Below are 12,832 nucleotides of genomic sequence, written 5' to 3'. Positions count from 1 at the left end.
ACCAAATTATGATCTAATAAAATGTTTTATCACATTATAGTCACATGTGACTACTGAAAAAAGAAGCCTGCACCCTCATCCTCCTTACGGCATGGGAAATTTGATAGGAAAGGAATCATAGGGTTTTTTACACAAAGAACTGTATGTCACATCTCTCGGAGGACAAATCAAGGAGGAGGCCAAAACTTGGCTTTAGTAGGAGCAAAACACTTCTACTTCCTTAGTGCTTTCCTTTCTCCTACATTTTTTTTCAATACCTTTTCTTCTGCTATATTCAATGAAATTGGTATATTAGTGTTGGTTTCTTTATTAAAAAAAAAGAGTAAATATGGGTCCTAAGATCTAAACTATAGTGTGAGGATCATGCATAGATATTTTGACCACCAAAGTAGAAGTAATAAAATGATGACCCACGCTTTTGCTGCCGAATACAAGGATAAATGTACTCTTAATATTATAGAAATGATGAATGGTATATGTTGAGATATCTTAGAAATGATAAGGGGTGATAATTTGATATGCTTGCATGTGGAGCTTTAATTTAATAAATTGTAGTAGATGATGTGGAATGTTTGCATGAGTATTAAGATGTAATAATTATTAGCGGATAGTGATATGGTTTGTTTGTACATTAAGATTTAGAATGTAATGGGTTGTAAATATGTAGTAGGTATAGAATTTTTTTTTAGTTTTTTTTATTGAAGCTTCAATTAAGATTAGTCAAGATTTCACATGAAGGATTATGTAACAATGTAGCTTAGAATTAGTAAGGGTCCATGGCCAAACTTCCAAATACCTTTCTATTGGAGGAATTTTCAATTGTTATTGGACATTAGAGCCTCATAGATTAATAGTGTTCAACTAACATGGGATCATACATACTGGTGATAAGTATGTCTCGATGAAAAAGCAGAGTATGGACACATATATTATCACTAGTTGTATTCCCTTGAGAACGACCTTATGCCTAGAATTATCAAGCAATGTCGCATGTCTGGATTTTTGTACTCTTAAAAAGTTCGATGTTTTTTTATAACGAAAATGGTTTGTATCCTAATCTCTGCCATACAATACACAATCAATACGGTACTAGTATAAAGGAGCGCATACACGGGTTTATGTCAGTAATATATTTGAGGGCTATTTGGTAAGGTTTCAACTTATAAATTTAACTTTAAGAATTAAGCCTGTAGTGAAGTTAACCCAGCTCTATCTCTGAAGTTCATTTTGTGATAACACTCCAATCAGTTCCACTCAATTGGTCTTGACGACCCAATTTATTTTTACGTATCTAGGTATTTGCTCAAGTTGTTCTTACCTTTAACCTCCCAACCCCTTCTCTCTCTCTTCGCACGCACGCTTTTTAAACTGCTAACCGGTACGTTTTTTTAAAAAAGTTTCTATACAAAAGTTGCTTAAAAAATCAAATTAATCCATTTTCGAAAAGAAATTAGCTAATACTTAATTAATCATTCAGTAATGCGTGCTCTGTTTTACGTGCCGGGGAGAAGAGATTCCCAACCGCTCCTCCCGAACGCAGCCTAAGGTCAACCGTAGTTATATATGCCTCGGGTCTATTTTTTTTCAAGAAAAAAAAAACGAATCAGATCATGTCCACACTGATCAGATCTTTGGAGAGGCAGAGACGGGAATCTCCACGGCGATCACGTCCACACCACACAGCACGAATCTTGACGTAGAGCCCAGCTTGTATATAATGGCACGCATTCCTCTGCACCTCTGCAGTCTGCACACACGCACAAGAATCGAGTGAGCCAGAGTTGAGAGTTCGTTCCATCTCCCTTCGCTCGCCACGTGGCAGCCGCTAGTCCTTATCGCCGCCGCCGCCCACCTCGCCATGGCGCCGCCACCCGCCGCCGCCGCCGCCGTGGACGGAGTCGGGGTCGGGGTCGGGGCGCACAGCGTGTTCGTGTACGGGAGCCTGATGCAGGACGAGGTGGTGCGCACCATCATCAAGCGCGTCCCGCCCTCCTCCCCGGCGCTCCTCCCCAACTAGTAAGCGCCGCCGTCTTCCTCCTCTTCCTCTCCTAGGGTTCTTGATTTCTTCTGCAGAGAGAGATTCCCCTTTTGCGGATTCGCTTTCGCCTCCCTCGCCGGGAATGGATTCCTCTCGCGCTAGCTAGTGCGCCCGGTGACGTCGTCGATCGTGACGCGTGATAGCGTCATTGAGATTGAGATTTTTTTCAAAAAAAAAATATTGATCTATGTGCTTATTCTGTTCTTCATTCATATTGATAATAAAGATGCAATAAGCTGAAAGTGTGAGATTGTCGCAGCCACAGGTTCAACATCAAGGGTAGGATTTATCCTGCAATCCTACCTGTTCAAAGCAAGAAAGTTGCTGGCAAGGTTTGCTACACTATTTCTCTTTCTTTTTTTTGGTCTTCCTCCAACATAAATTAAATTAATCTTTCCTAGAGAGTATATATATAAATAACTATTTTGAAGTTTGACCATAGTATAATGAACATCTGATTGTATTACTGAGTTTTAATATTCTCATGATATAATTAGGCTATTATGTTCACTGTTCGACAGTAACTGCGGTAGGCCGTTATGACAGCAAGCAATTCCTTAAATCTCATTGAAAAGAAGCTATGGTTTCAATATACTTACAAACGAAAAATAATTTATGAATAAATTTTTTATATACGTGTTCTAAAAAATAAACTTCGATGAATAAAAAAACCCCAAAATCAACTCTAAATTTAAGGTCAAAAATTTAAATTTTGGCTGATAAGTACAAACATAAGCGAAAAGATGAAGTTGTTAAGCTTTTAACCTCTCTCTCCTCTTACCTACGGTTACTATTTTTCTGCAGGTCATCACCGGTGTTACTGATGCAGAGCTCCAGATTCTGGATGAATTTGAAGATGTGGAGTACGTGAGGACAAGAGTTGAGATATCATTAACTGTGAGTTTTTCACTGACGTTGTCAACATAATCAATGCTGGCAGCAAGTATTATGCAGGAGACACAAAAATACATCTTAGGAAATTATTTGTTATTGCCATACAATAATGTTCTTCCTCTGTTCATCATGTACATTTTTTGCTGTTGATACGTCGTCAAAAAATCGATATGGTTTTGCTAAAAACAAAGGTGATTTGTCCTTGCAGGATACTTCAGAGACAATGCTTGCTGACACCTATGTATGGGCTGATGCAGAGGATCCAAATCTTTATGGTGAATGGGATTTTGAGGTGAGGGTATTTCCGTCTGTATTCATACCTGATGCCATTTTGTATATATACAAGATCTTAAGCCCATGTTATTTTGTTAGTTCTTCCATTCTCACACCTGTACTTAAACTGTCTTCATGCTTAACTGAATTGATAAAATTGACAGTGGTTATTACGATTGTGTGATATCCATTTTGAGCTCATTCATTTTTTTCCCCTGCAGGAATGGAAGAGGTTGCACATGAAAGATTTCCTTGCGATGACCCACGGGTTCATGGATGGCCTCGAACAGCCTGAATCCAAGTCCAGGGTTGAAACCTACCAATCATTCATGCAGGAAATCCAACAGCCTGGGACGACGACGACGACGACCCAGGTTGAGATTTGAAGGACTACATTGCAATATTCGCCAATAGCCGATATATATAGTGAAATGGCAGTTCGCTGTATTAGCATGTTAGTATGAAATAACCCATCTCCTCGAGAGTGTAATCTTTATACTTTATAGCATCATCCATTAATAATACATGTAAGAATAAAGTTTCTACTGTGATTTCTGTTGGTCCAATGTGTGCTGGTGAAGTGGTGATTCATGATCTTTAGCATAGGTTAGGGAAGGGCTTTGTGTTCTGTATTTTTTTGCAGTAGTAACTTTTATTTTTTTTTTTGTTAAAAATTAGCACTCATGTTGGCAAAAACCGTTTGTCCTATGGAAATTACGCAGTATTCCAATACCTGAAGAATAACCCGACATAACATTTGCAAAAAGCAAATGCATACGACTCAAAAAACACAGACCTGACATCTTCAACTTTTGATTTCATCATGGAGATCTTAAGAATGGCCTCTGAAGAAGAATCATTTTACTACAGAACTGCCTTTCCAACAGTACAATCATCTTTCGCCTAACCTTAAGAAACTCTAGGTAAGTTTCATTTACCATCCCTACTCCCTTTTGATGTGTGAGAAACTACACATATAGACAAAAAAAACACTACTGATCCGCCGAGCCATTTGCGCTCCCGGATGTAAGCTGATAACATCTACAACAACACTCCGGTGATTGTCTACTTACACCGGCGCAGCATGACAATATGGACTGGTGAATTTGGTCATTCGAATTGTTCATATGAACCATTGGAAGGGTTACCGGAGTTCTGATCGCAGCGAGCCCTCCATGCATTCCCTCCGTCTGAGCTGCTGCAGGCCTGATTCGGGGGAATGTTGTTCCCGAGATCACAACCCTCCAAGCTCATCTGCTGAACTTCTTGAGGTGAAAGGATCCTAATGCATTTCACGCAACCGACAAATTCCCTGTATGATCCACAGTAGCACTCATTAGGAATGCAAGAACATGAATGCCCGATACATAGGCGATGTTGATTGTGGGTGGAATGCGGCCATCTATCCATTCAGATTCTGGAAGCGAAACTTGAGAGTGTTTTATGCAAGCATGAGAAGAAAATGAGAGCTGAACTTACTCCCATGGGTCGTCGCCAAGAAGTAGGATGTCATCTTCATGATCCTTGTAAACGAGCTTCCAACCAATTCTCTGCCGTTCCTCAAGTTGCCCCTCTATACTGAACATCCGTGCCAGAGCATGCTTTAATTCATCATATCCAGAGAACTGACTCATGTCAATGGACCGGCCTACAGCTCCTCGCTTATATACCTACAGTACCATATAGGTTATGCAAAGATGCAACTGCAAATGCATCCATAAAATGCTATAATACAACAAAGAAACGGTGCTTCGTTTAACAGATTTATCCTGAAGTTACACTTAGAAAACTCTTATCTTAAAGAGTATAATTAATACAAACATGTGAGATTCGCACATAAAAGTTATGTTCGGCTAGAAACTCAACCATAAAACTTCTTAACATCTCCTAGGCAACCAAAAAAAAAAACTACTCATACTGTCCTCATCACATCACGGAACAGAATCTGACTCAGACTTATCATGCAATTCGGCTTATCCATATGCACATTTACTTCAATGTTTTGAAGGTTAATAAATGAGAACTTAGTTTCCAGTAGATGAAACTACCATCGCAAGTTTAAATTATTGTTACCATGGTAATGAAAAAGATAAAAAGCTTCATGTTTACTTATAATTAAAATTCACGCTGACCACAGAAGAAGCTGTTGGTTGGCTTCAGATAAAGAAACAGAAAGGTACTGACCTTGGTGAATGTCCTCATCCTCTTTAAGGGAGCGGCAGGAGGCCAAGAACTCCGGTTCAAAAAGCCACCATCGTTGATCGTGGAATCAATTGAATTAAATGCCATATCTGATGCACCAAATGACTGTGAAACCATTGAGGATGATATTTCTTGCTGGGCATCCTTCGGAATTCTGTAGCTATTATCAATTTCTGTTGAGATATGGTTCTCGTACTTGGCAGCATCAATTCCATTCGACAGGAAATCATCTGTTCCTAGTCCTATAGGGAAGCCCAGCGGACCATCACCATTGATTCCAAACAATGCATTGTTACTTGTATTAGCAGCATGAATTTCAGCATCAGGAGGAGCATCTTTGAACATCTGTGGCTGGTTGAAGTTGGACATAGGGAAATTTTGATGTAGAAGTCCATCATTCTGGGAAAGCCACACTGAAGTTGCGGAAGAAGCAGTTTCCAGATAGTCCGTTGGAGGTGGATTGTTCACATAATTTTGAGAACCAGTCCCAGCATTTGCTAATTTTGAAGCCACTACACTTTGTTTAACATTATGGTTCAACTTTGGTGAATCCTTCATCATTCTCGGGGTTGCTGTGACAGCTTCAAGGGAGCTTGGAACTGACATAGGAGCAGCAGACTGAGGAACCTTTTCTGTGTTGATCATGCTACAATGTTTGTTCCTACCAAGTATTGGTTGTAGAAGGTGATTGCCATTAGCTGTGGATGGTGATGTTGAACAAGAAGGGATTTCTTCTGTAAGTACAGAATGAGTAGCACCAGTTGTCATCAAAGGGCTTCCAGTTGTTGAAATGACATTGACTGATGTGGTCGGCGGAACGGCAGCTTCTGAAGTGTCTGCTAGCATCGCTTGCTTCTGTAGAAGCTTCTGTTGTGGCTCTTGTTGCACAGGCAGTGGCAATGGTGTGTTCTGTGATGGAACCTTGGTACTTTGTTGAGGCATCATTTGTTGTTGGGAAAGTGTTTGGGAGTTTGACAGCTGCTGTTGCATATCCAGAAGTAACTTCTGCTGTTCTTGGATCAGAGGTAATTGTGCAAGGGTGACTGCAGGTTGTGAAAGCAATGACTGCTGTTGTTGCTGTAGTTTTTGTAACAGTTGCAGCTGAAGCTGTTGATCAGTTAGCTGAAACTGCTGATTCGCCAGACTTGACAACTGTGCAGGCATCTTACTCAATTGCTGCTGTTGCTGGAGCAAAAGCTGTTGCTGCTGCTGTTGTAGCAATTTTTGTTGTTGTTGCTGTTGTTGTTGTTGTTGCTGCTGCTGCTGCTGCTGTTGCTGCTGCTGGGGCAGAAGCAAGGGCTGGCTGGTAGCTGGTTGTTGACCTTGAGTTGAAGATGCATGTTGCTGTTGCATTTGATTTTGGACAAGGACCTGAGCTTGGCCAAGATTGGTTTGAGCTTGGCTCAAAGGAAGCATATGGTTCATGGAAGGTTGTTGCCTCTGAAGGTTGCTAGCATCATGAATCTGTTCCTGAGGTTTGGTGCTCACACCAAGCTGATTCAACGGAATGCCTGCCTTTGCTAACTCATTGACTGGCTGCATTTGCTGAGAAAGTTTGGGAGTATTAAACTGTATATTGTTCTGTTGAAGAAGCTGGTTCTGCAGGCATAATTGCCTAGAGAGATCGGCGGCACCAAGATTTTGCATGTTGGGGTTGCTCAATGATCGAAGGTACTCAGACTGCATGGCTGTATTCGCAAATGAGGAGCTCTGTTGCATGTTCATGTTCATCCACTGAACCAAGCTCAGCCCAGGCATTATGGTGTTCTGAGTCTGAGGATCCTTTATGCATATTTCCTCACCAAGCCAAGGCATAGCCCTCTTTAAGAGATTCTCCATTTCCGAGGACTCGTCATCTGTAATTACATGGTAGGGATCAAAAGTTAAGCATACATACAAGCAGTTTAGTGAAACAATTCATCTATTTGAATTCACAACACCACTAGAATTCGATAATTAGCTCAAATCAGTTGGGTGCGTACAACTCAAAAGGTATGTTATCCAGATTGTCATCTCAAAGGTAAAGCTTGGTTGCAGGTATATTTTCCAAGCTAGTAGCTAGACATAACAAATGACTAAGGGGTATTCTCCTGGATCAATAACTGGATTCAAGAGCAGTTAAAGAATATAAAAGAAGTAATGGCAATGTAACATGAGAGCTCACCTAATTGCCTGGGCCGCTTCGCACCAAAAAATGGTGGAGGACATATGAAAAATGGAGCAGCGACCGGTTCAATCTCCCAGATAGAAACCCTATTTCGCCTTTCACCGGCTGCGGATTCATCCCAACCAACCTGTTCAAGAATGAAAAAACACAAAATATATTGTATCAGCAGCAGAAAATGGGCACAAGAAATACTAGGTTATAGTGCTGCCAAAATTAACCAGAGAACAAACCTGTAAGTTGCGCCACTGCGAGTTTTTCCATCTTACTGGATCTAGATCACTTATGCCAGTTATTGTTCCCATGTATCTGCAATAAGGGCAAGAAAACAACAACAAAAAATTTAAAAAGAAAATTAAGAATCATTCCCAGCTTTGTCATTGACATGTATAATCATATAATATGGCAATTCAGTCCACAATTATTTCCATTTATGGAAAAGTGAGAAAAAAGTACCTTCGTGTTCCTAATTCCTCAGTCTCAAACATCATGCGAAAGCGCATCCCTAAAGATATTTGATTACCATAGACTGCCTTCTGATACTTAGCAAATGGGATAACAAATTCAGTAGGACTGGCCCTGAAATACGGAATTTGCATACCATCATTTCAACAGCTCTCCAGTAGTTACTACTAGAGAATTATCAAAACATACTTTAGTACAGAACTGACCTAGGGTTATAAAAGATGGTAAATGGGCTATTGTTGGCAGCAGCATGGGCTGCAGCAGCAAGAATCCCTATGTGCATGCTGTCACTTGAAAGGACAGATGATGATATGTTAGTTGGCTGTCGGTTAGCACGCCTGATTCCTAATAGAAGTTGCTGCTTTTCATCCCTAAAAAATAAAAAGGAAAAAGAAAGAAGACCACCGTTAAATCGATGTGAATAACCACAAAAAACAAGAAAACATCATGCATCTCTTGTTCTCATCATTTAGTTCAAACTTTAAAGATATAGCATATAAGCTGTAGCATACCTGACAAAAATGACAGAATCTCCAGCAAATAACCTCTTGCCGCTTACAAATAGACTCCAGCCAGTGGTAAGCAGATGCCTTTTTGGCTGACCTGTTTATATCAAAACACATGGGCGATTAAATATTTTGTCTGGACAAAATACATATCGAGCCACATATATTACATAAAAACACAATAATTTGAAGTTTGAATACAGGAACTGCCATGCGTAAAGAACAAAACATGCATATGCACACAATTTCAGCCAATCATGCCAAATATTAAGTATCAACAACTATAAAGTAGGATGTCAACAGCAGAATTTTTCATTTGTTATACTATATATTTTCTTTATTTTTATCGTTGCTATTGTTTGCTTACCCCGATATATGTGACGGAATGTCCACACATTATCATGCAAATCCCTGGCCTGTAGTTCTTGTGCAGGTGGTTGCATTGAGAAGTCCTACAGCAAGCACCAGTGATTTAATAATAAAGATGCAGAAAATGAAGTAAACAATGGCATATGACTCTGATCTTTGCATACCAGTGGAGGAAATATCTTTTCTGCAGCTCGACGAGGCACAGAGAAGCCTCCATGAGTACTTGTATCACTTGCAGTCAGTGTCTTGCAAAAGAATTCTGTCTGTGGTCTCGCTTGTTTGAGTGCAAGCTCTGATAACTGCAGGGCCTCCTTCCCATACTTTTCAATACACAATCAATTGAAACACAAAAGGTGGGTTACAATCCATGAACAAAAGGGAAATCGATGAAAATTTGTTGGGGATCTGCAAGGGCATCAGATGCTTACTGAAGTAACTGGCTGAAGAGTCATTTGTGCATACACTTCATCTGTTTCTGGGTCCGCCTAAGAAATATAGATGGACCATACTTTCAGCATAGATGGTTAAAGGTAAAAAGAAACTATAATAACATCTCACGTCTGTAGATTACATGTAAAGTGACGTTATGCAGAAGGCAAATCAACTTTGAAGGCAGATTTGGGTAGCTTGGAACATGTGCATCAACATCCTTTTGCATAGAGGCTGCAACCTGCAATATGAAAGATACTTAAATCTGTGGCTCTAAGCAACAATTTTCACACTGGAATCAGAAGGATGCAGATATAAATCTGTTGATACTGGGACCTTATCAACAAAAAATCATCAGTCACAGGGAAACAAAGGCCAAAGGGTACTCGATCACGATGAAAATCACAGGAAAAAATGGCAACCGAATTTTTACAAATATTATTTTTATGTTGCTTAAGTTTTATTTTAAATTCTCTATGTAACTCTTCTCCCTTTTACAAAATGTTCCCTACTTCAACCACAGCAATTTCCCCACACAAAAAAGCATGACCAACATTAGGCTGAATTTAAGTTTAAAGCATAAATTCGTTTTATATTAATTAAGCCACAGCAAAACTTTCTCTTGCCTCACATCGGCATGTGCTATGAGGACATAGCCATCACACGGTTACTAAAAAAGTTCCCTTTTTCTCATCATCACAAAAGGGATAGGAAAAACCAATACAGAATTAGGCACCTTCCAGCACTAGCTTTTAGATAAAGAATCTTTTCCAAATCCAAACAGTTCATCACCCCATACTTCAAACTTGCTCAAAATAAGGTAGCCCCAACACCAAAGCCAAGAAAGTTGCAAAAGAAGCTACTGAATGTAATTACCATTAAATGCGAAAAAAAAATCGAAGCTGCTTGGCTGCTTCATCTACCAAACGACAGAGCAAGAGAATGGTGCCACACACCATAAACCCATAAAAGAAGGGGGTCCAGTATGCCCAATACTTCCAACCACTTTGGCCATAAGCTAAAAATTGGTAGCTAATGAAACAAAATAAAGTACAATGAACAAACAGACCAATCGAGATCTCCCACATCGTATAAAACATAGAAAATCAAATTACCAAATAGATCAATGATGGCTGTAATATCAAAGAACCAAAAAAAACAATTCATGAAAAGATAATACTACTACTTTTCGGCAACAGAAGATACATGAATTCAGAAAAGATTCCAGGAGACATATACTCCTAGGCGATAAGTGAAACATTCCCAGAAATAAAGATGTGAACAAAATATATCATTTTGGCCCTAGAAACACATCCCATTATTCCCATCATATAATTATAACTGCCACCACTACTGAACAAAATGGAACACCAAACAAAAAAAAAAGCATTCCACCTCTCAAGAACTCATAAAAGGACAGCAAGTTGTGAACTTATTCGTGCAAGAATCATCAACATTCAGAACGAGACGAATTAGAATTCTTATTTTTAAAAAAAGCAAACCAAAAAAAAACTAGAATCATAAGAACAAAAAGTCAATTAAAAAGGGTCTCAAAACGAGGCCATCCATGGCTATGAAAATGAAACAAAGAAGAAAAAAAAATCAATAGAACTTCGAAGTCACCTGCTCGCTGTGGCCCTGGGGGAAGTAGACGACGAGGCTGCCCGCCGGCGGCAGCGACACCAGCGGCCCCGCGCAGGCGTGCCACAGCTCCGAGTTGATCGCCGGCGCCTTCGTCTTCTCCCCTGCAAAACACCACGGCCAATCAGTAACCAAACAAAACAGTGAAAACTTTTTTCCCTAATAATCTCGCCGTAAGCTGGATGATCCAAATGACCAAATGCATTTTGCCCTACGCCGCCGGCGAGCTTGTGTGTAATTTGCAGTTCGCCCCCTAAACGACCAGGTTTTTACACAAACCAATTAATCTCTGCACATGGCTTAGCACTGCAGTAGCAGCTACTCGTACTCCTATGTTGCGATTACTCAAACTTTGAGGGGGCATAAATGTGGAACAGTAAATGCTGCGACGCTCGCCAGAAATCACAGGAACAAAAATGCAGAGAAAAAAAAATGCAGTAATCCAAAATCCAAGAAGAATAAGAAAGGATTTATTTGCCTAATTTTGTGGCGAAATAATAACGCGATAAAACAGGGACCAGATTGCAGAAACAAGAACACGGCAAGGCAACCACTGCTCCATCCCGAACCGCCATTGGAAGCAGCAAGCAAAGCAAGAACTCGTCCTACCTTCGCACCCGCTCCCCACCACCGCCGCCGCCGCAGCGGCTGCCATCGCGGTGGTCGTCGTCGCCGCAGAGCTCGCCGGTGGCGGCGGCGGCTGCTGCTGCGCCTGCTTCATCATGACCTCAGACCAGACAGGCAGACACCGACCGAGTCAATCACTCCACCCCTTTCGCCGGCAACAAAGACCTCAGCGGGCCCCGCGCATGTCCGGCGAGGTCACCGGCGCCGCCGCCGTCTTCGTCGGAGCAGGAATCAATCGATCGATCACCCGTACGTGCGCGCGGGTGAGGATGTCCGTCCGTCGCCCCGACACGAGAGGGACAGGGGAGCAGGGGCGAGCAAGAAGGGCGAGGCAGGCGGCGCCAAGACCGAGACCGAAGCAGCGCAACCCTAGCTAGAGAGAGAGAGTAGGGTGGTGGTGATGCTGCAGCCTGCCGTGCTCGCTCCTGTGATTCTTGTTTGCTTCGAGCTCTCTGCTCTCCTCGGGGAATTAAAAGTGGTTTGTTATTGTGCGTGTGCGAGAGGTGGAAGGAGGTCAGCTACAGCTACACCCATCCTCTTCTTCTTCTCTCACTTCTGCTCCCATTTTGTTCTCTCTGCCTTGTGTGGGTCCTACACCCTCTCCTGCTAGGCTCACACCAAATTAATTTACAGTGTTTTGAATTCAGGACAATGAATATCAGATTTTAAAAAACATTATTTAGTATTCCCTCTGTAAAAAAATGCAACCTAGACCCTCTGTCCAGATTCGTTATATTATGACACATCCTACTAGGTTGAATTTTTTTAAGGACAAAGGGAGTAAATTGTATTAATATACTCTCGTACTGAGAGTATTGTTTAAGTTTGGAGTAATTATTAAATAATCAATTAGTGTTAATGGCTTAACTCTCATATTGTTTCTTGTTACGGCTGAGTTCGGCGCTCCCTTTTCCCAACCCACCTTACTAATCGTTTTCACGCGTACGCTTTTCAAACTATTAAATGGTGCATTTTTTAAAAAAAATATATATACGAAAGTTGTTTTAAAAAATTATATTGATCTATTTTTTAAAAAAATTAACTAATATTAAAAGGCCGCTCTGTTTTGCGTGCAGAGGAGGGATTGGTTCTCCTCTCAAACACAAAACATTTGAGGGTAAAAGTACATGAATTAGGAGTAACTATTATTTTGAAGGTCAAAACTGAACTTAAAATAGTTCACTAAGAATTATTCTTTTTGAAATAATTGCATGTCTACAAGAT

General features: G+C 40.7%; 2 protein-coding genes across 2 annotated transcripts; one reads left to right on the top strand and one right to left on the bottom strand.

The window, feature by feature from the left end:
- The first annotated feature begins 1,742 nt into the window (after positions 1-1,742).
- Positions 1,743-3,896, top strand: LOC4341979 (AIG2-like protein D). Its single transcript, NM_001421876.1, has 5 exons — positions 1,743-2,016; positions 2,298-2,370; positions 2,843-2,935; positions 3,141-3,224; positions 3,427-3,896. Exons 1-5 carry the CDS (start codon positions 1,859-1,861, stop codon positions 3,589-3,591), a joined length of 573 nt encoding a protein of 190 aa, NP_001408805.1. The 5' UTR covers positions 1,743-1,858; the 3' UTR covers positions 3,592-3,896.
- Positions 3,897-4,005: 109 nt separating this feature from the next.
- Positions 4,006-12,146, bottom strand: LOC4341978 (auxin response factor 19-like). The gene is made up of 14 exons (NM_001421875.1): positions 11,591-12,146; positions 10,964-11,085; positions 9,483-9,581; positions 9,340-9,396; positions 9,076-9,231; positions 8,910-8,994; positions 8,549-8,639; positions 8,243-8,407; positions 8,028-8,150; positions 7,805-7,880; positions 7,572-7,701; positions 5,390-7,263; positions 4,685-4,875; positions 4,006-4,517 (listed from the first exon to the last, which is right to left on the bottom strand). Exons 1-14 carry the CDS (start codon positions 11,703-11,705, stop codon positions 4,316-4,318), a joined length of 3,486 nt encoding a protein of 1,161 aa, NP_001408804.1. The 5' UTR covers positions 11,706-12,146; the 3' UTR covers positions 4,006-4,315.
- Between the last annotated feature and the right edge of the window lie 686 nt (positions 12,147-12,832).

This window comes from Oryza sativa, chromosome 6 (genome assembly GCF_034140825.1).
Source record: "Oryza sativa Japonica Group chromosome 6, ASM3414082v1".
Taxonomy (NCBI): domain Eukaryota; kingdom Viridiplantae; phylum Streptophyta; class Magnoliopsida; order Poales; family Poaceae; genus Oryza; species Oryza sativa.
The sequence above is the reverse complement of the archived record's forward strand: the minus strand, read 5'-3'. Positions and strand labels throughout refer to the sequence as shown.